At 31.0% G+C, this 23154-nt stretch overlaps 1 protein-coding gene across 1 annotated transcript; it reads left to right on the top strand.

Moving 5' to 3' along the window:
• The first annotated feature begins 9519 nt into the window (after positions 1 to 9519).
• LOC123229070 (O-fucosyltransferase 10-like) lies at positions 9520 to 17425 on the top strand. The gene is made up of 10 exons (XM_044654644.1): positions 9520 to 10018; positions 10488 to 10575; positions 10805 to 10872; positions 10973 to 11061; positions 12653 to 12850; positions 12988 to 13192; positions 13310 to 13477; positions 14036 to 14203; positions 15945 to 16135; positions 16360 to 17425. The coding sequence occupies exons 1-10, from the start codon at positions 9596 to 9598 to the stop codon at positions 16556 to 16558; spliced, it is 1797 nt and encodes a 598-aa protein (XP_044510579.1). The 5' UTR covers positions 9520 to 9595; the 3' UTR covers positions 16559 to 17425.
• The last annotated feature ends 5729 nt before the right edge of the window (positions 17426 to 23154 follow it).

Below are 23154 nucleotides of genomic sequence, written 5' to 3'. Positions count from 1 at the left end.
TCCACCTCAACTCCACCCCAACCCATCTGACGTCAAGAAACGTCATTTGAGAAGAGAAATCATCTACCCAGAGGATGACGAGTCGTCTCGTTTTCGTCTGAAAAGACGATTTCTCTTCCCAGATGACGTTTCTCAACGTCGGATGGATTGGGATGGAGTTGAGGTGAGCCGTCGATGGAAGAGAAATCGTCGAGAGAGACAGACAGTCGACGATAGCACCGGAGAAAGTAAACGCGTTTTGAAACTAAACCCTAGGGGGAGAAATGCGATTTTTTCAAACTTGACTTAGGGGAGAAAAGTTAGTTTTTAAACTTTTAGGGGGAAAATGAAATCATATTTAAGTTTATTTTTAATATTAATATAAAATGACTATCGTTAATTTTAACTGCTCATAGGTGGGTAAACAATATTTTCATAGTTAACGAGAGAAACTTTTGAGAATTCAGCATAGTTTGGGTGGGAAATAGTCCTTTGGCCAAAAAATAATAATAATTTTGCCAACCAACATTATCATTGGTAGCCTAATTGCTAGAAACTTTGCCACGCATGAGTACGCGCAACAAAGAACACTGTACTATCTTAGCCAACGGACTATTTTTCATTTAAGTTTTATCCAATCATAAAAACGCATTAGTGATAGTTTAAAATTTTAAAATTTCACTTATAGTTAACTTATGGTAAAAATATAGGTAAAATTATTAATTTACCACTAAACTCTAAAATCATAAAAATTTATATAATTTTTTTTTAGTTTGAGAAATTAATAATTTTCTCTTAAGGTTGGTTAAGTTTTACAAAGTTATTATTTTTCCTCTTAGGGTTTAAAAATTGTTTTCAGCCAACTAATTTGACGAACGAATGATAATCGGACAATAAAAGGACAATATTTGGACGATAAAGTGTCATTCTGATCATCAACGCTTCTCCTCCATGGTAGTTGTATTTTGTTGAGCCAATTGAAATCTTAAGGGGAAATGCAGATATCAAAATTTAATTATAAAAAAATTGTTAGTTTTTAAAAATTAAGAGAAAGAAATTATATAAATTTTTTGGTTTTTAAAATTTAATAATAAAATAATGATTTTATATTTACAACTAATAAAAAATTTTAATAAAAATTATCTCACAAATAAATATTTAAAATTTTAAATTATCATATATATATTTTTTTTGAGATTAAGTTCTAACTTAGCTATAAAATAGACCTTCGGCCTACTAACTTAAAAATTAATTTTGCCAGGTGGGGTGTGGGTACCCCAATGACGGGAACGTCCACGTTGGGCTACCCACATGTTGTTAGTTGGTTCAGTTAGGAGGCCAGAATAAGTGTGCATTTACAACACCGTCTACCAAAATCGGCTGTGAGATTGGGTATTGAAAATTCTTACCCGACTCTCTTGTCTCTCTTTATAAAGAAAGCCAAATTATTTCAGTTTTCAGACTACTTTGAGCTTAAGAAACCACATATGAACGTATTTTTCAATTATTAATGTTAGATGTTTCTCAAACACGCATATGCTTAATGTTCGAAAATTAAAGACTGTCTCCAGTTACACGAAGCAGGCCATTAGCCTTTTGTTTTACCAGGTAAACTGGTAAAATTTTAAAATAAATCAAATTAAATTAAAAAAATATGATTTTGTTTAATTTGAATTACCATTTTAGCCTATTAAAACCATTAATTTTTAAATATATCATATTTAATAAATAATTATTGAATTATTATCTTTTAGAATATAAAATAAATATGTAAAATATATAAAATAAACACGAAAAAAATAATAAAATAAATATAAAAACAAATGTTACGTAATTACTTATTGAAAGATTTTGTCTAAGATAGTTTTAATTATATGTATTTTTTATAATTACGGCTTATAATTTAATTTAAAAACTGTTTAAAAAGTTATTCAATTGTGAATTTTTAAAAAAATCAAATTAAATTATTTTATAAAATAAATCAAATTATTATTTTTAAATAATTTAATTTAATTTTATAATTTAAACTTAATTCATACATATTTTCTAATATTTTTACCTCCGCATCAAAATATGGGTTTTGAATTGCGTGCACAACTCTGAAGACTATATCTTAGCAGCTACACTTATCACAGCTATGCCAATCGTACTATTTGTGGATATAATTTGTCGAAAATACCCTCCGAGAATCAAATAAAATTCCTTAGCAATGGTCAATTTCGTAAATTCAACTGAAAATAATTTCGGAAATTTACTGTGGGATCCCGAGAAAGTTGACAGAGCTATATCATTATCATATGTCTCGGAGCGATTTGGGGCACCGGGCTCCGCTTTTTATGTCTTTTTCCGGCTTCACAAAGATCCTGGTGCCCCCACCACGTGATGGTACCACCTGGTCGCCTATCATTTGGAATGATCATTTTACCCTTGTGAAGATACCCTTCCGGTCTATTTTCCCTTTTTTTCCAAATTGGCCGAGGGAGAAGAATGTACGCGGCCCTACCTTTGTGTGTATTACTTGAATTGTTCATTGGATTCAGCTGACCGGTTGGGAGAGACATTGAGAGCGACTTAAATGGAATGGAATGGAAGATACCAGTGTCTGGAAAATTGGATCGGTCGATTTTATCGATTCAATTAGGAATTACTCTATAATTCAGTTTGATTTTAATATTATTATTAATTTATTAAAGAATCAATCAAATTTAAACAAAATCAGTATAAATAAATAAATTTAAAATTTTATAAATAATTTATAGTGATAAATTTAAAAATGCTTAATATATGACACTTATATCAATAAATTGAATAATTATATATTATTATGAAATGTTAATTTAATCGTTCCTAATTATTTATTCAATTATATATCTTAAATTGAAATTAATTGGTTTGATCGATTGATTAAATCAATTAAATTAGTTAAAACATGAATTAATGAAATAATTAATCTGATTATTTAAAAATATTAGAAAATATGTATAACTTAGAGTTAGACTTAAGAGGATTAAGACTTGAATCTTGTGAGTTCAATCAAATTGATTTTGAAAATTTTATGAAAATATCTATTGAACGTATTATGGTTTATGGGTCATCTTAATTACAATATTATCAAAATTTATAATTAAATTTTCTCAGCTTTTTTAATGGTTTAAAAGAGAACTCGTTTTTTATGTATTAATTTAAATCAATCAATTATTTTGATATTACTTATAAAATTGTCATAATAGTTTGGTCCTTATGGTCATTTTGTCATGATTTTGACTCTTCATCTAGATTTTGTTTGGATTTCATCGAATCTAGATATCGTCATTCAAATATTGAACACTGAAGAAAGAGACGATATCGGGAGAGAGAGAAATCAACCACCATTGATCGAAAATTCACCAATGAAATTGGAAATCCTAGGTAGGGGGTAAAATGTCACTTTTTAAAATTTAATTTTAGGTGAAATTGTTAGTTTTTCAAATTAAAGGGATAAAATGATATAAATGTTAAATATTATTATTAAATAATGATTTTACCTTTAATTTTATATTAATTTTGGGGGGTATATGTTAATTTTTTAAACTATAGGTGGGTATTTGAATTTCTGAAAATTAATGGGTGAGAATTGGAGTTCACTATACCTTGCGTGGGAATAAGTCTTTTGGCCAATTCAAAATAATATGCTACTTATGAAGTCATGAGTATAGATTGAATATATACTCATTTAGTTGCCTTTTTTATTAGGCCAAACGACTATTTCCCACCCAAGGTTTGATGTTTTCTCAAAAGTCCCCCTTTTAACTATGGAAACATCAAATACCCACCCATGGTCGGTTAGATTTAACCAAACCCTAACGCCTGAAAATTTTATCTTCTTTTGCCCCCCTAAACTTTAAAAACTGAAATTTTCCCCCCGCCTAAGTTTTAAAAAATGGCAGTTTCACCCTAGGGTTTGGTTTTGAAATCTCCGACGACCTCTCCGACTCCGTTGCCGACGGCCGTCGTCTTCGTCTGGGAAGACGAATCCCGACGAAGTTCTTCGTCTCCCACAGGGGTCGATCGGACCTCCAAATGGGAGGAAAGAGATCGTCGGAAGGAGAGGTTACTTCGGGAGGGAGCGGTCGTCGACAACGGAGCCGGAGAGATCGCCGGAGATTTCAAAACCAAACACTAGGGTGAAACTGTGATTTTTTAAAACTTAGGCAGGGGGAAAATTTTAGTTTTTAAAGTTTAGGGGGGCAAAATTAGATTCTATTTTAGTTTATTTTTAATATTATAGCAAAAATAACGATTTTACCCCTACCACCGTTAGGGTTTGATTAAATCTAACTGGTCATGGGTGGGTGTTTGGTGTTTCTATAATTAAAGGGGGGACTTTTGAGAAAACGCTAAACCTTGGGTGGGAAATAGTCGTTTGGCCTTTTTATTATAAGCAAACGATCCCCTACCGCGTGACCTAAAATTCATGGATATCATTTAAATACCACGTGCCTTTTTCCCATGAATTTGCAATACTAAAAATCATAATTATCAATTTTTCACTGAACATTATATCTATTTTATGAAAAATATATATATAACAAAATATATCATATTTAATATGATATAATAAATATATTTTATGATATAATATGATATATATTATTAATAAAAAGATATAATTTTTAAAAAAATAATGATATAATGAAAAATATATAAAAGAATTTTAAATTTAAAATATGTTTATAATATTTTTAAAATAATAATAAATCAATTATTTTATTTTTAAAAACTATATCATAATATAATATAATGTTTAATATATAATACATAAAATTAAATTTTTTATACATGGTAGAATATATGTTACTATATATTATATTAATTAAATAATATTTTCATTCTTATAATTAATAATAAATTTTAATAAAAACTAAATAAATATTTAATTTTTTAATAAATTAACTAATACCAGTGGGTATAAGCCTTTTGGCCTTTTAAAAAGTAAATGGTTGCGGCTGCATTTATTCTAAAACGGTAACCAATGCCATCTATCTCTGTAGTCCGTACAATAATTTAATGAGTTAGATTTGGGATACCGGCGATTCATATATTATTATAATAATAGTAATAAAATGATACGTGGCTGTTATTTTTTCATAATTATGGCATCTTACAATAATGTTCATTTTATGAAACTCGATAATATTTGCTAGAGTAATGATCCCATGGCCCAGTATGAAAACTTAGGTGTCCTCTTAAATAAAGCATACATTTAAAGTGTTCACCACCCACTTACCTTATGGACCCATTAATTAATGTTGCCAACGTAACACACACAAATTTTAAAAAATAAATAAATAAATAAATAAAGCGAAATGCCTGCTTTGGAGGAAATTTTCCATTCCAAAGCTTCCAAAAGTGGATGATGGAATCGGAGTAGATGGCGGGAAGTTCTGGTCAACCCCTGGAAATGGGTGCAGGGTAAAATAGTCCTAAAAAGTTATGGATATTATTTTTTAGGTGAAACAGCAGAGCCCGAGGCAACGTACTTGGGGTGGCTTGTCGGGCTGTTGTCGGTCTTTGCGTCTTTGGCAACCGGTAACTTAACTTTTTGTATTAATAGATAATTAGTGTGTTTTAAGTGCCAAGAATGTCGTGGTTAGTTGTGATTAATAATGATTATCGGCTTGGCTCGGAGAGCAAGCGAAGCGCCTTTAGTTGTAGGGTCGGTCGGGGGTAGCCCGTGATGCTGAAGCACTTTTTACTTTTTGTAGAAGCGGGGGAATGAGGTGCGGCAACCAACCTGCTTATAATTGGCGCAGTACAAATTAACAAAGGAATTGCAATTATTACTTCTGCCTTCTCGCTGTTGATTGGATTGTTTTTTATTAACAATAAAATTATTTGTTTCGCGTATTTTTTATTTAAATATATTAAAATTAAATTATTAATTTATTTAATCAAATAATTATAAAATGTTTAGTTTAATTTTAAGAAAATTATTTGATTAGATGAGATTTTTCATTAAAAAAATTATAATATTATATAATTAAGTAATTTTAAATTATGAATAAATAAATATTTAATCATATAGTAACATATTATTATTTATGTTGATTATTTATACATATAATACTACTATCTGATTAATTACTCACATTAATTTATTTTTTAATAAAATTATTTATTACAATATAATTTAATAATTATAAATTAAAAATCAATAAAAATTTACATATATATATTTTTTGTACATAATGTGGATATATAAATAATGTATCATTATATGATTAGATAATTTTGAATTAAAAATAAAGTAAAACTCAATCACATAATGACACGCTATCTAAATATTTAAATTATACACTAAAAATATATATACATAATATTACTTATTTAAAATAAATAATATCTAATCACGTAAATACATACCTATTATTTTTTACTTTTCGTGGATTTCCTGAATATAAAATACTAATTCTATAATTAAAAAATATTGTTACATTCATGTATGAAGATCAATTTTAATTTTGGATTGTGTTAGATATAGAGATGTACACATTGCTAGAGGTTTATAGGTTGTTAATATTAAGATTATATATATGTATGTTTGTATACTATTAATGTGTGAATTTTGTTTAGGCCCATGGTTGTTAGAAGGTGTGATACATGTTATACCAAGTTTACATAATATTAGATTTAGACGTTATGAAAACAAAAAAGAAAATACGTGAGTTAAAATGTCTCGAGGTTACATACTTCTTTCTTTGGGGCTACATGTAATTTTTCAAATGAGTAGTAGAAAACTAATTTTTTTATGTAAGTATGGAAGGGGTAAATGCTAGTTTATTGCTCTAATGAGGCTAACAAAAATATTCGCATTAGTCGGGGGTTTATTTAATTAATTTATCTAAGAAATTAACTTTATACTTTGATGTATCTCTATTGTAGCATTGATCAAAATCATACATGTGGTTGTCATGGTTTGAAAAGTAAGAGTGGATTCATTGACAAAAAGGAAAATGTGAAAGCAAGGGTACCTTGCTATAGGTATTGTATCCTAATATGGATTGGTGGGCCTTATTAGAATAATGTAGAGAGAAAATCTCACATGTGCATTCTCCTAACAACTCTTATGACAAAATTCATGAATTGACATTTATATATCTCAAGCCATTATTCTCAAGTCAGGCTCGTAATGGCTTTAACCTTAACTTCTCTCTTATGCCCTTCTTGTAAACTTTCTCTATGCATGTTTGATACTATTTTGTACCTTATATGTTTGTACTATCCTTCAGATGAAAGTCTTGAACACTTGAACTCGTTTCTTATCATTTTTCTAAACTTTTCTTTTATGCATGGTCATGCACTTTCGAGTGGACATTGTGACCTTCTCTTTCTATGCACAACTTGACCCTAATGGGTACACCTGGTTATGACACTATGTACGAACATGCACCGTCGAGTGCATGAGCGTGCATGTTCAACTTTCCTTTTAATGTATTTTCTAGGGATATATTTGACATTATACTTTGTGAACAGTCATACACATTTATTATATGGGCACCCATTGTGAGCTAGTTTATGTGTCTCATACGATCATGGATGTTCTTCACATGATCGTCCATCGATTGTCAAAATAAATAATGGTGTCGTGTGTATAGGTGTACATGTCTTCGTGCATGGCTGTATATAACATTATTTCGTAAACTTTTGGACATGTCGCAATCATGGTTGTCTTTGGAATGACTATGCATGACATTGAAAAACCTATATTCAACTTGTTTCTCATTCGATCCAATGCCTACTCAATCTCTAACATTTAGACGATCATTCTTTGTGTCTCTAACTCTTGATGTTACATAAAAAAAAAAATCTTCAAAGTAAAAAGTCATAAATTCTTTATCCATACAATTCATAAATTCCAAATTGTTTCAAATCAATATACTAATCCATACTTGTTGATCATTTGATAAACTTCATTAACAAAATAGAACTAATATTCATACCAGAAACCTTTTCTTCTCGAAATTGGACTTAACGTCTCACATATCATGACTTTTCAAAATTAAAACTAGCGACAATCCATACAAATAATTAATATTAGGTTCTATGAATCCCACAACTTTTTATATGCATTCTCACGCATAACCCTACATAATAGAAACCGAAAATAAACTAAAATTGGACTCATACTTGATCCTCCAAGTTGTACGATTTGCAATCGGTTATCTTCCTTTCTCTTCTCTCCTTTCACCTCTTTTGAGCTTTGCCGAAAATGCCATCAAACGACTGCCAAGTCACCTGAAATGATTAAAACTCTTTCTCTTTTTCTTTTGGCAAGGACAAATTGAATAAATGAGATAATAATCCTTACAATCTTACCAATAGGGGTAGATTCGAACCGAATCGAGTTCAAACTCGACTTGATTTAATAATAATAGAGCTCGAGCACGAGCTTGGGCTCGTTATGCTTGAGCTCAAACTCAGCTCATTCGATTCGATTCGTTTTGAATTCGAATTTTTAATTAATTTGTTATTAAAACAATATCATTTTAATATATATCAATCAAAATGACGTCGTTTTGTATTAAAATTTTTAATTTACAAACTTTGATAAGCAAGCTCATTTCAAGCTCGGTTCAAATCTAACCTTACTTGCCAACATGCATTTTTTAACCTTTTGACTGACATGACATCGAATAAACGAGTGTGCACCCTTTTATCCAAGTTGAATTATCTTTTCAAGAGCAAACCAATCACACAATCGTATTTTGGCATGTTAGTAAGAGATTTGAACTCAAACTCTTCATCTTAGAAATGTATCATTTTTTCGTCTAAACTACCTATTAGAAGTATACATATTGGTGTTACATGTCATTACATTAATTATATAAGGTAAACAATGTTAGCTATTTTTGTATACACCTCTTCTAAAAAGGTACTTTAATTAATAGAGTATAATAAACAATTTTGTAATTAATATTTTAGAGTAATTATCTTTTATTTATTATTTTTTATATAAGCCTGTTAAATAATTTTACAATAAATGATGCGATATTTATGATTGGTGTTATTTTATTTAAATTTTAAAATTATTTAATAAAAAATGACATATTATAATTAATATTTATATTTATTACAACTATATAATTTTAATAATTTTCAACATTTATCTCAATGGACTATATCTGTATTTTGTTAAATTAGATTTATCAAGCAAATCCACTTACATTTTGTTGACTTGCGGTTCTTCTAGAGTAACATAGAGTATGGGGTGATGTTATATATATTTATTTTTGTAAATATATATAAATACATATTAATGATTAAATAATTAAATATTATTTTATTTTTAATTTAAAATTATTTAATTATTTAAAAATATATATCTAATATATATTTATTTATTGTAGAATTTCTAACTGCAACCTTCAAAGTAGTAAATTACATACAGTAATCACATGACGCAAATGGCCAAACGCAACGCGCTTTTCAGCGGCTCCAAGCCAAGGCTTCTAAAAGCCCTCTCTCTCACCCGATAAAAATCTTCCGAGTTCAGTGCAAACGTTTTTTTTTTCTAAGTGTTGATGCCGTCACTCACGGAACGAACTAAACTACAACACAGTTCCACGTTCTTCCTTGCATGGTCACAGCCACAAGCTTCGCCATGAAATCCAAGCCTTACTCTCACCATCACCACAGTCGCCAGAACTCAAATGGTGCTGCCGGCTACGCAAGTGAGAGTAGCAACAGCGGCAGTAACTCGCCAAGTCCTCCTCCGTCGCCGCGCCGTCATGCTACCGTCTCGCATTACCGTCGTAGACTTCGTACTAAGACTAACTCGTTTTCACGCTGTGATAACTTAGGCGTTAGTTTTCTTTTCCGGCGGAACTTCCGGTACTTGGTTCTGCTTTCTCTGCTGTACGTTTCGGGCCTGATCATGTGTGTGGGCCCCTTGTCTGGGCTTTTTGGATTTCCTCCGGTTCCCGGGTCGGTTTATAGAAGTCACGAGATCTTTGAGAAGCTTTGGGATGATATTCAGTTTGATAATTCTTCGGCCATTGATGTTCGGTTTCTCTCTCTTTCATTTATTTTGTGTTTATTTTTGTTGGCTGCAGAGAAAAAACCACGAAGTTTTGCTTTAGAAATTCAATTTTTTTGGTATTTTAAGTCGACAAGAGTGAAGGCTTGCAGTCCTTTTAATAAGAAACTGCTTCTAAATGTTGCTTTTTGGTGTGCAAGATCGTTAAGTCAAATCCTCTGCTAATTGAAATCTTGTTTGAGTTAGTTGTTATAGCATATTTGTGAAGCTAACTCTGTTGTTGAGGGAGATTTGATCAGAACTTCATCTGAGCTGAATTTGTATGAATTTTCTTGTTTATCAATTCAAAATCTTTTAGTGCTTTAGAAGTCAGAATCAAAGAATTGTTGGTCTGTATTTTTTTTCCCTTTTTTTTTCAATTTCAATTTTATAAGTGCAAAATTGAATTATTTTGCTGTGATCAGCTGAAATTTTAAGCTATTCCTTCTTGTAGTTGTCCTCTGTGTGGAAATACAAGAGACTGAAGATGCAGAAACCCTGTCTAAATTCAACTTCTGGACAGCGCTTTGGTGTAGATGAAGGTTAGTGTAAACTCTTTATAAGATAGGCTTTCTGGTTTTATTCTGCCCCAAACTTTATTATTCTAAAATATTTAAAGAATTTAAGCTAGATTCCATCTTAGCTTATGATCTCCAAATGCTATTAGTTTTTCATTATCGTTCTAAGGACTCTGACATATTACTAATGCATAATGTGAGGATAGAAAATGAAATACTACTAGTGGAAACTGATATGTCCTGTAAATTCTAGTGTCCTGCAGCCCAAGTGGTTACTTGGTTGTTGAGGCTAATGGCGGCCTCAATCAACAGCGGTCTGCGGTATGTTATTTCTTTTGATATCAATTATTAGTTTTCTTACTTAGTTTTTCTTCCGTCATTAATGGGCAAACTTAATGTTATGATTTCTTTGTCTCTTCAGATCTGCAATGCAGTGGCTGTAGCTGGAGTTTTAAACGCAATACTTGTCATACCTCGTTTTGAGTTAAACAGTGTTTGGAAGGACCCAAGGTAATTTTACTAATTAATATTATGTGTACTTATTTTAAGTACATATATATGTATATATTTACATGTGTCATTATGTGAGTAAGTATTATTTATCTTAAATCTAAAATTATCCAATTACATGATAACACATATAAGTGTGTATATATTTATATATCTAAAATGAGTACACAAAAGAAAGATAATGGATTGTTTCTTAGCCTTATGGATGCCCTTCTGTATCTTTCGTATCTTTCCAACTTTTGGCTAAAATTTATTCTCCTACTGAGCCCCTGAGAAATATCTGATTAAGAAAACAATTACTTTTTAAAGATTGTTAGCCCTTAGATATTCTGGAAATTTTGGTAAAATTGACCGAACAAATTCTGATTCATTACTTGTGTCGTTTGGATTTTTTTCTGTATGCATCCCTTTGGGTTGTTAGAGTCCTAATCAAATTTGTTAGGATAATTAGTAATGGAAATGAATTTGTAATTGGATATTAAGATAATATTTGAATGATAAGAATTATGATAATAATGTAAATAATGGAATTGAATTAGTAAGGGGAGATTAAGATAACATTTGGATAATGAAAAATTAGGATAATAATTGAATTAGTTTGGCTGTTAATATTTTATTAACAACGTAGGGTGACAAGTAATATAGGGTAATCCTATTTTCACCTTATGTATTAAAAAATTATTAAATTAGTCTTAATTTTGTTTTAAGTTTATCTATACTTACATTTTTAGGACAAAAATATTATCATTTGTAATTAAAATAACGAATAACATAAAAAATGTTTTGGAAGAAAAATATATTGATAAATAATTTAATTAATTAATTTCATAATTTGACAATACGAAAATATTCTGATATATTTTTAATATGAAAATATTTTAAAAAACACACAAAGTAAATATTTTAACATAAGATATCTTAGTTTAACTAAACAATTTATACCTAATAATATTTTGAAGTTATTTATGTAAAATAATACTTTATTGTTCTTTTAATGTTGATAATCAAACATAATAATTATTTATGATATTTGAATAATAAAATATTAACATAATAATTGAATTGGTTTTAAAGAATTGAGGACTTTAATAGAGTTTGAATTAGCATAGGATCTTAGGATCTAAGAAAAATATAAGGGTAAAAATATCGTTGTGCATAGCCTTTGGGCTAAAGTGAGTTTTTTAGCACCTCGAATAGCCGGAATTTGGAGGCCCTGACTTTTTGAATTATCCGTTTCTTCATTTGAGTGTGTTTTCGTTGAATATTGGGTGGGATACTATGAGGAGGTCAATTTTAGAAACAATGATTGCTGTGATATGTGAGCTAAACCAGATTATTTTTGGACCACACTATACAAATGCATTTGTATCCGTGATTCAAATTACAGAATTTTTATTCTTTAGTTTAGTTAGGCAACTCTATCCAAGGTGTGTAAACTTATGTATCTAGAACTAGAATTTGTTGATATATATCAGTACAACTTGTAGTCGGTGCATTGTGCCCCAGTATCACCTTCATGTGATTTATTTTTCAAAATGTATATTTATCTAGGTGCTGTAACTGATATCTTAATGTGTAACTTCTTTTACAGTGAGTTTGGAGATATATATGATGAGGACCACTTTATAAACGCTCTTGATGGCTATGTTAAGGTGGTCAGAGAACTACCTGATGTCCTGATGGAAAAATATGATTACAATATTAATAATATTCCAAACATTCGTGTCCAAGCTTGGGCTACTGCTAATTTTTACATCAGAGAAGTTTATCCTGTCTTGAAAGAGCAAGGGTATGTGCTGTCATTTTTTTTTCTTTTAAATTTTCCTTCATTCTTGACCAAATGGTTCCCTTAAAAATCTAAGTTACTGGTGAAAACCTTTGAGCACGTTTTTCTGTGTTGTTTCTTATCGCTTATACTCGATGCAGGGTGATTCGAATTGCCCCATTTGCTAATAGACTGGCAATGAATGTTCCACCTCATATTCAATTGTTGCGATGCATAGCTAATTATAGAGCCTTGAGGTTCTCTTCACCCATATCAACACTAGCAGAGAAACTTGTTAAGCGAATGATTGAGAAAAGTTCAAAGACGGGTAGGAAGTATGTTTCCATCCACCTTCGTTTTGAGGAGGTATGAGCGCATATCCAGTTCATCTTCTCTACTCTAGCTCTAAATTGCTTGGATGTTTGAAATTTGCTCAGTAAAGATTTTCATAGCTTATTCTTACGATCATGTATTAATTTTTAGGACATGTTAGCTTTCTCATGCTGTTTGTATGACGGGGGAAAGGCTGAAAAGGTTGAAATGGATTCATTTCGAGAAAAATGGTGGAAGGGGAAGTTCAAGAGAAAAGATCGTGTCATTGTACCTGGTTTGAATCGAGTAGATGGAAAATGCCCGCTAACCCCTTTAGAGGTACCTCATAATTCTATCCCTCAGTCACTTTTTGAACCTCTCAAGAGGATTGTCATCTTATTGTTTAATTTTAATGACGTTATGTCTTTGGGATATGCTATAATGGTTGCACCATCATCACAAGTTTTCTTTGTGAATCGGGTGATATTTATTGTTATTTAATTTGAGCTGTCACGAGGATGAGAGAAAAAGGTGAACAAAACTTGGTCTGTGGTTCTTATCAGATATAATAGCCTAATGCTGTTTTGTAAGGAAGAATGGACGTGCATAAAATGAGCTAGCAGTGGGATCCTTATGAGTGATATGTTTTTTTTTCAATATTTTTAATTTTGTTTGTTTATGTTATTTGCAGTGGGATTCTAATTCAAATCCTTGTTTATCATGGCCCATCTAAAAGAACATATTGATTCTGATATTACATGTTTAATTTCAATCTAGATACTAGAATATTTTTATGTTAAATTCTAAAAGTCTTGCATTTGTATGTAAATTCTCTATCTTTTATTACTGTAACATAATTTTAACTTCTCTTTGATGATTTTTTTGATGTCAGCATAGGTTGGGATGATGCTACGGGGTATGGGATTTGATAACAACACTTCGATTTATTTAGCCTCGGGTAAAATTTACCAGGCAGAAAGACATTTGTCTCCCTTACAAAAGATGTTTCCCCTTCTTTATACAAAGGAATCTCTTGCAACCCCAGATGAACTTGCTCCATTTCAGGTAAATATTTGCAATTTTTTTTTTATAATATGTGGCGCCCTTTTAGTGTATCATTAACGTATAAGAAGTTTTTAGACCTGTTGTCCTAAAAGTATATACTGGACAAAATTGTCATGCTGTATACCAAAGTCAGATTTTCTAGCATACCCTTTTATAAAGCTGCTGTTTCCAAGCGGTAACAGTTATCTGGCTTGCCCTTTCAATCCAGATGGGTCTTTTTTTTTGTTTATTTAATAGTCATGGAAGAATTAAATTATTTAGTATTAAAATAAAACTATGTATATAAATAAATTATGTAAATTGAGATAATAGCTTATAATTAGGTCATATAATTATTTGTTTTTTTTCTTACTTCAAAGTCATCTAATCAAATATAACTATTTCAGTTTATAAACTACTTCAAAGTTATGTAATTGTTTATTTTTTCTTTTATTTCAAAATTATCTAATCAAATATTACTATTTTAGTTTAGACAAATAAATTTATATAATTCATTTATACATATAATATTACTTATATCAACCGATTTGACCCTAGCTGGCATCTTTATGCGAATTCTTTCCTCCCCTGTGGTGACATGGTTTATGTGCTATTGACTAGACAACTTTTGTATTCAGTCTGTAAGCAGTTCAGTCATTGGTGTTCTAATAAAAATGCATAAATTATATTTTTATTAGATTTTTGTATTAATCAAAAATAATTTTAATAACCATTATATAGGGATTAGTGCTATACAAACAGTATGAAGTGATTTGTCGTATCATCTATTCACCTATCAAATCAAGACTTGGATAAACGTTGTTTCTCTAACAAATTGTTGCAATCTTGCGACACATTTAATTACTTTTCATCTTTATCTTTGATAGATACAATTATGACATCATTATCTCATATTTTATTGAAATAATGTGATTGGCAAATTTTTTTTAAGATAATTTGATTCTATTAATAGGATCTTGAGTATATATCTTCTGTAATTTCCTCAAATAACTCAATCATTTGTTCCTGTAATTGAAGGATTCTACATAAGTAAAGGAGAGGCTTCCAGATAACTATTCGAGAGTTCATCTATAACATTTGTAATGGTTATTCTATTAACTCTGGTTAGAACACTCAATTATATAACAATTGATATAAACTTTTGAACAACAAACCAAACTATTTTATAAATATCTTTATTTTTTTTATTGCTAAAACACTATAACATTGTTAATTATGCTATTTCTCCCACATTTTAATCTTTTGTATGAAATCATAGGGTTTAGGGTCACCTATGATGGTACGCATTTTTTGTTGGTACAATTTTTCATATGGGTACTAATTATGTAATATGACAAATAGATGGAGCACTGGCTAAAAAAATGTTGACATTGCTGGATTAGTGTAACGCTCTCCACAGTCCCTGGTGTTTGAATTGTACTGACACAGGCACTGCAAATTAAGAGCTATAAAAAGCTATTGATTTGACAGCCATGTTTGGATACAGGTATAGGATAAGCATAGGTGTAGTGGGAAATGTCTTGTCCCCCATATAAGTTTTCCAATTGCCTAGTAATTGAAAATGAATGTTTTTGTTTTTCAGTTTATCTTAGAAGAGTAATTAAAAACAAAAAACGGATTTCATTATTTTATTCTTAATACATTAATTTTTCTACCTTTAAGTAAATGTTAAGAAAAAAAAATTATAGTTAGGATGACACAATCTAATAGTGGTATGTAAAATTATATTTTATGCTTGTAGGAGTATTCTTCGAGGCTGGCTGCTTTGGACTACACGGTTTGTTTGTTTAGTGAAGTTTTTGTGACAACTCAAGGTGGAAACTTTCCTCATTTTCTAATGGGCCATAGGAGATTCCTTTTTGGTGGCCATGCAAAGACTATTAATCCTGATAAACGCAAGCTCGTCATTCTACTTCAGAATATGAACATCAGGTATTGTTACGCATACCTCATACTTGCTGCATTATCTGAAATCAGTCCATCCCTATGACTATGGTAGTTCAATCTAGAAATTATGGAAGGTTTCAAACTGATGTTGGAACTGTTAAATAAGTGAGGACATTACTTAGGTGAATGTGAGTCTATTTGCAGTGTTCAGAAATCATAAAATGCTTGTAAAAATGTATATCATGAACAACTTTGTATTGGTTTTGCAGCTGGATGACTTTCAAGGAAGAGATGGAAATAATGCTTGCTGAAAACGATCGCAAGGGAATTATGATACCCAAAGTTCGTAAAATCAATAGAAAAACTTCCATTTACACTTATCCTTTGCCAGAATGCCGTTGTCTTCAACAGTCAAATAACACAATATTCAATTTGACCAATTCTGTAAACCTTCCAAATTACGGGTAGATTTCAGCAAGATGACAATCCAATGTTTGCTGTAGTCATCAATCATATAATTCCATGCAGTTGCAGCTTCTGGCTATACTGTTGTTTTCCCCGTGGACAGACTAGATGCAGGTTTTCCAATTTTGACATGCCAGGAATTCCTCATCGATCCCGCAATAGCTCTTTTCTACTTGATTCAGGTTAATCCAGTGTGGAACTGCTAGTTGTGATGTGATCGCCAGACTGCAAAATACTGTTTGGTGTGTGGTGCAGAACAGAATTGCATATTGAGAATGTAAATAATTCGTGCATATCAACTTACCAGCTTCAAGTGATCGACCTATGGAGTTCAAAATTAAATGCATTTGCTTTTCCAGTTTGAAGGCTGATTGTGACTCTTTTTTTTTTTTTTGTAAAAAAATTATAAACTACAGATAGTTAGACGTGACTTATCACAATTTCATATATCTAAGTAGCAATCATTTCCTCAATCTATTTGCCTTCTCTGCTTATTTGCGAGCCAGGACTACAGGATTTTACTGGTCAGATTTTATAAGAAATTGATCCAATAAAAGTGCTAGAATGATCTGGGATTAATTCCTGTATTTATTTTGCTAAATTTTGGTCTTTTAATCATCTGGACAATTGAGTTTCTGTCTCCTAGGCTGACGGATTTGGCTTGCAGCCGATGGAGGAGACAAGACATAAAGATTTTCAACAGATTCAACCTTTTAGTTGCAGAGCAAGGTGATGCACTTAAATGGATACCACCAGGCGAGCAGCTTATTAAGTTGAGCTCGAGCTTGCCCTTTTATTTTGTTGTAAAGGTCTATAAATGTTATGTACCTCACCGCAATATACTCATTGCTTAACATTTGTTGTTGGGTATTGCAATGCACTGAAACATATAATAGACACTTATCTATCCAGGGCAGCCATGGACTTGAAACGTGTCAAGGCAGCCCTGCTCCACTGTGGTAGACCTCAATCTATCGAACAAGGGAAGTAACTTCACTCTCATGTAATCAAACATGGGATCTCTGAAAATATTCTCAGTGACTTCACTTTTCTAAACGAAGCACATAAACTATTCGAAGAATTACCCGACAAGAATATTGTTACATGGACCACTATGGTCTCTGCATATACAAGTAACAAAAGACCTGACATAGCTATCAGCATATATGAGTACATGTGGGAATCTGAATTTGAAGCGCCAAATGGATTTATGTATTCTACGGTTTTAAAAGCATTTGCTTTGGCAGGGATCTTAAAACTAGGTCGACTGATACATAAAAGAATTTGTAGAGAGAATTTAGTGAATGACATAGTTTTGATGAATACCCTTTTGTGCATGTATGTTAAATGTGGACATTTGGGAGATGCAAGGGAAGTTTTTGATAAGCTTTTGGGTGCAAATTCAACCGCTTGGAATACTATCATTTCGGGATAATGTAAAGAAGGCTTAATAGAGGAGGCAATTACCTTTTTCATCAAATGCCAGCGAGGAATTTTGTATCTTGGAATAGTATAATTGCTGGTTTGGCGGACAGTAGAAGTTTGCAAGCCCTGGAATTTGTGTGCATGATGCATAAAGAAGTTTTAGACTTTGATGAGTTCACAATACCTTGTCTAAAACCGTGAAGTTCCCTTGGTTTGTTAGAGATGGGAAAACAGATTCATTGTCATGTTATTAAGTCAGGTTTTGAACATAGTTTCACTTTCGGCATTGGTTGACATGTATTCAAATTGCATTGTGTTGAGTGAAGCAGTAAGGTTGTTTGATTGATATTTGGGTTGTGCTTTGGCTTCTAACAACTTGACAATCTGGAATTCTATGCTTTCTACGTATGTTATTAATCAACAGAATGAAGCAGCTGCGATTTTCCTTTAAAAAATCCACAGCTCTGGTCTGTGTAATGATTCTTTCGGCAGTGCTTTGAGGGTATGCATCAACTTACTCAACATAAGACTTGGGCTTCAAGTGCATGTTTTGATTGTCAATAGTGCGTGGGTATCAGAGACATGGTATGTTACAGATCTTATAGTAGACCTGTTTGTTATTTCAAGTGTTCTAAAGGTTTGTTCGAGTTTGGCATCTCTTAGAAGTGGCAAGCAAGTTCATAGACTGTGTGTTAAGAGTTGACTCAACGCAGAGGAAGTTACCTTGATGTCGCTCATTGATTTGTATTTAAAATGTGGTCAAATTGAGGCTGGTTTAGCATTGTTTAACCATATGCCAGGAAGAGATATTGTTACTTGGACTGGGATCATTGTAGGTTGTGGGCAGAATGGAAGAGCGAAGGAAGCTATTACAGTTTTTAATGACATGATAAAATCAGGATTGAAGCCAAATGAAGTCACCTTTCTAGGTGTTCTTCTGCCTGTAGACATGCTGGTCTGGTCGGAGAGGCATGGACCATATTTAAGTCCATTAAAGCTGATTCTGGAGTGGAACCTCGTTTAGAGCATTATTATTGCATGGTTGATCTTCTTGGTCAAGCTATAAATTGCAATGTCGAGAATGAATGAGCTGTGTTTTGCTATGGTCTCTACTCTCTCCTGTATGTTGTGTGTGCATGTGTGGATATTTGATTGGCTCTGAGCTCCATTTTCCTGCTGTCTTTGAACAGGATCCATAATTGTGAAAGTGTTTGGAAAAGAAACGACAGACCAAGTATAGAAAAAAATATGCTGAAGGCCTAAAAGGGCGAGCAGGATTGGTGAAGTGTTGACGATTTTCATAGTTATCTTTGACTTGGTTGACATGTAGCATGCGTTCCCACCTCACCCACCTACAACAAAATCATTAAGGTTTGAGACTTTTCCTGAGTTTTATTGGTCCTTTGATATTTTCGCTACTTGTTCTATATGCTTTTAACTCAAAAGTCCACCCAATTCTAGATGCAATACCTTTCTCTCCTTTCTCTTTGTCGTGGTTCTATTTTTAATTGTTGTTTTCATGGTTCATTCTTTTTAACACGGTGGTTTGTCAATGGTGTCTCAGGATGATTAGTCTGACAGCCGTGTCAGAGGCTTGAATCTGCAATTCAATTTTGTGCCAGAAGAAAAAGAAAAACAATGCGGTCAAAGTGATTCGATCACACCGTACAGGTAGAACTTCAGGTATTCTAGGTTTAATAACCAACTATATAATTAATAAATTAAAAATTTAATTTTAAAATATCATCGAAATAAATTTAAACTCTTATTTTTATGATTAGATTGCTCCTCAAACTATGCTTTATAAGCTTGACAAACATTCTTTCCGTAGTAAAATTTTGCATAATTTTTTCTTTTGTCTCAAGCAATAAAGATCCTTCCACCCGTAAGATAAGATAGTGATATAAGAAGTCGACCCTGCCCTGGTCCAGAGCCTTTAGACTCGAAATTAGGACTTCTGAACAAGGCAACGTGGTAGGCTCCACCCTATTCAGATAGTCATAGCAGCCCCGCAGCCCCACCCACCCCACCACTGCTTTACCTTTATAAATATTAATACAGAGCCCAATTTGAGTCTTCTCTACCACACTTGTGGGCAGTTGCCCATTTTTATAACCAGATTTTCAGTCTTCCTCATGCTACGTTGCTTTCGTCTTCAATCATTTCACCCACACTCTCTGTATCCCCCAGTGTGCTGCTCGTTATGCTGTTTCGAGCATGTGTCTTTCTTTGCTTTTACTCTTTCCAATGACTGTAAAAACTGTAATTACAGCACAAAGCATACTCCAGACTTTTATAAAAAAAATCTCCTTGTGGCGCGAAAGCTGAGTCATCGTTTTACCAACATAATGTTGGCTAATGACATCACATGGCCCGACAAAATTACACTTAGCCTAGCTTCTCTGTATTGATGTAGGAAATTGTTTAATGTTTTAGGGTGGGAAGTGCTTCTCAAGTCCATCCTTTAAGAGGATCAAGAAGCTACAAATCTCTTGAGACATTAAGTATAATACAAAATTATAAAATAATAATTTTTTATTTATCAACTAAACTAAATAAATTAAAGGTTAATGTTTTATACTCAAATGTCTCATGAGATTCGTAGTTTCTTAGTCTTCATTAAAACTGATTAATCCACTCTGTACGGACTCGAGAAAAACTTCCCATCCCAAATTATTAAACAATTTATTGTGGATTAGGTCGGGTTAATTATTAAACTTGAAATTTAATTTTTTTAATGTGATTGATTAAAAAAGAAAAAGTACAAAATGGTAGATTTAAAAAAAATATTTTATGTTTTAAATTATAATTAAAATTTAAAATTGATAGAAATTACTTAAATATATTTTTATAATTAAAGTAAAAATTAGGCAAAATATAGAAAAAAAATAGATTTTAGGGGGCGTTTGGTTTGGGTAATATTTGATTACTAAAATAGAAAAATTACTTTGAAGATAGATTACTCAGAAGATTACTAGGTATAAATGATTACTATGTTTGATAAAATTTGATAGGTATAAATAATTATTGTGTTTGGTTAAAGGTAATAAAAGATTACTAATAAATTATTTTGCTTAAATACTTTTAAATATAATTATTTTTAAATATTTTTTATATTATTTATCATATTAATTAAAAATAAATTTATTTTTATCTCAAAAAATTAATAAATAATAATTTTTTTATAATAAACTTAAGATTACCCCAATAATCTTTAAATACTTAAGGTGAAAGTGATAATCAAATTATCAGTTATATTATCTGTTATATCAGTATTGATAATAAAAGATTACTGTAATCTTTTATTACTGATAAACTAAATAAAAAAATAAAAAATAGATTATCAAAATAAACCGTCAATCAAACACACCCTTAAGGTTGATAGTGAAAACCTGTCATTCGGCACTCCCAAAGTTTTAGTGACTCGTGCGCGACCTTAACTACAAGCTGAAAAAACAAGCCCAGAGAACAAATCACCAACACCAACGCATGCTGACTGTACTAATAAGAGAATTTGGTGTTTCTCATGCCCCATCTGCCACCACTACTCTCAGTCTTCACTGCAGCTTTTTTTTTTTCGTTTTTTGAACCGCTTTCTTAAGACTGAATTAATTACATCCAACCAAAGATAAGGTAAAACAACAATAAATAAATAAAAAATTTAACTTTAAAATATTATTAAAAGGAATTTAAATTCATATACAAGAAACCTTTTATTACTACTTTGCTAACTCCTGGAAGGTTTCAATTAGGCATGGGTATGATTCAAATCGGTTTAATTTTAAAAGTTGATTTAGTTTTGTTTAAATTTGATTAATTTAAATTCAGATCAAACTCGAACTAAAAATTTTGATTTATTTTTTAATTCAAACCAAATTCAAGTTAAGTGATATTTAATTTTGTTTAACTTAAATTTGATTCAAATTTATTACTTGAATTAATAATTTAAATTCATAACTCTATTTGACTGGACTCAGTTTGAATTTAATAATTTGAATCGATAATTTGAACTAAGTTGAGATATAAATTCAAACCATTAATTTGAATTATAAAATTAAATCGAACTAAAATTAAATCAAATTGAGTTATTTTTTATCTTAATTAAACTTGAGTCAAACTTAATTTTAACTTATCAAATTTAAGCTAAAAGGTGTTTTAGACTCAGTCTAACCCAAATCCACCCTTAGCTTCAACGCGTGATTTGAGTGATACTAATTTCTCAACAAATAAATAATTAAGAGAAAGTTGGAGAATTGATTAGGATAAGGCACTAAGTCTTTGTGTAGTTGAACCCATTATCTTAGTATCTCATAATTAAAATGCCAAAAATAATAATAATAATGTTCAAGTTAAGTTAAGCATGGCTAGATTAAATCATGAGTTTGACTTTGACTTCTCAAAAGGAAGATCGTTGTAAACATGATTGTAGAATGATGCACAACCAATTCTTGTGCTGGACTCCACCGCTGCTGCACCATCTTTTAAATGTTGTGTTTGGAATACACTAGGTTTCAGTTCATATGGGCTCGATTGATTTGATGAAAGACATGAGATTTATGAATAATTTGCGTCATAAATATGTATTAAAAGAGATTAAGCATCGTAAAGTGAGCCAGCCTTTGTTTATTAAATAAATCTCTTAGAAATCTTGGTAAGAGTAGTGTGTGAAATAAGGTGTTTCTAATTAAAAATATGGACGTGGGACAAAAATATCAACTTGCCATCTGACTTTCCCTTTTCTCCTTCTTTCCTTGCAGAAAAACATTGGGTTATAAATATAAAAATATAAATCTATATTATATATAAAAAATCATCTTACTTGTGTTAAAGCTCTAATTTATTGCCATTATATATTATTTTTATTTAATATAAGATTTAATATATTCTCTTAAATACAATCATCATAAGTTATTAGATCTGTTATTTGATTGAATGTGTTGTTATTTAGTATCCAGAGTCATTTTAAACTGTTAAACGTATCTATCTGGTTTTGAACTCTGATACCATATAAAAATATAGTAGGTCTATAAATTTGAATATCAAAACTCATATTACATAACACTAATTGGTTTTTCGACCATTTATAGCAGTAGTTTAATTTTCCCAGTCATGGTTGTTTATTTGTCTATTTCATGTAAAATTAAATTTCAAGGGAAAGGAACAAAACAACTTCC

This window comes from Mangifera indica, chromosome 11, assembly GCF_011075055.1.
Source record: "Mangifera indica cultivar Alphonso chromosome 11, CATAS_Mindica_2.1, whole genome shotgun sequence".
NCBI classification, from domain to species: domain Eukaryota; kingdom Viridiplantae; phylum Streptophyta; class Magnoliopsida; order Sapindales; family Anacardiaceae; genus Mangifera; species Mangifera indica.
The sequence above is the reverse complement of the archived record's forward strand: the minus strand, read 5'-3'. Positions and strand labels throughout refer to the sequence as shown.

Bases quoted from the DNA above. Each gene is read 5' to 3' on its own strand.
- LOC123229070 (XM_044654644.1), top strand. From the start codon at position 9,596: ATGGTCACAGCCACAAGCTTCGCCATGAAATCCAAGCCTTACTCTCAC. The intron at 12,851-12,987 runs GTATGTGCTGTC...TACTCGATGCAG, and splicing joins CCTGTCTTGAAAGAGCAAGG to GGTGATTCGAATTGCCCCAT. The intron at 13,193-13,309 runs GTATGAGCGCAT...ATTAATTTTTAG, and splicing joins TCCACCTTCGTTTTGAGGAG to GACATGTTAGCTTTCTCATG.